The sequence below is a fragment of the Geospiza fortis genome, unplaced genomic scaffold (genome assembly GCF_000277835.1).
Source record: "Geospiza fortis unplaced genomic scaffold, GeoFor_1.0 scaffold425, whole genome shotgun sequence".
NCBI lineage: Eukaryota > Metazoa > Chordata > Aves > Passeriformes > Thraupidae > Geospiza > Geospiza fortis.
The window spans coordinates 2,552,132-2,552,355 of record NW_005054387.1 but is presented as its reverse complement, the minus strand read 5'-3'; the positions used below and the strand labels follow the sequence as shown (position 1 = coordinate 2,552,355).

Below are 224 nucleotides of genomic sequence, written 5' to 3'. Positions count from 1 at the left end.
ATTCCTGCTCTTGTGGCATCCCTGGATGGCTTCTGGGCTACCAGACCCCTTTGCCTGTAGCAGTTCTGGGCCAGGGCTGTGCTGTGATTGCTCTGTTGGTGTCACCCCACGCTGGGGTGGCCCAGGGAGGAGGGGACAGGCCCTGCTGCTCTTGGGAGCTCTGTCACAGCCTCGGTGGCTCACAGGCTGTGGGTCCTTGCAGGGGATGAGATCACCCTCAGCCC

General features: G+C 62.9%; 1 protein-coding gene across 1 annotated transcript in view; it reads left to right on the top strand.

The window, feature by feature from the left end:
- PIGS (phosphatidylinositol glycan anchor biosynthesis class S) overlaps positions 1–224 on the top strand; it is a gene marked incomplete at its 5' end in the record, with an annotated part of 4,185 nt that overhangs the window by 1,911 nt on the left and 2,050 nt on the right. The window contains one exon of the mRNA XM_031060623.1: positions 186–224. This exon is cut by the window's right edge and continues 116 nt beyond it. Coding sequence (XP_030916483.1) covers positions 186–224 — 39 coding nt within the window. The remainder of the gene's footprint in view (positions 1–185) is intronic.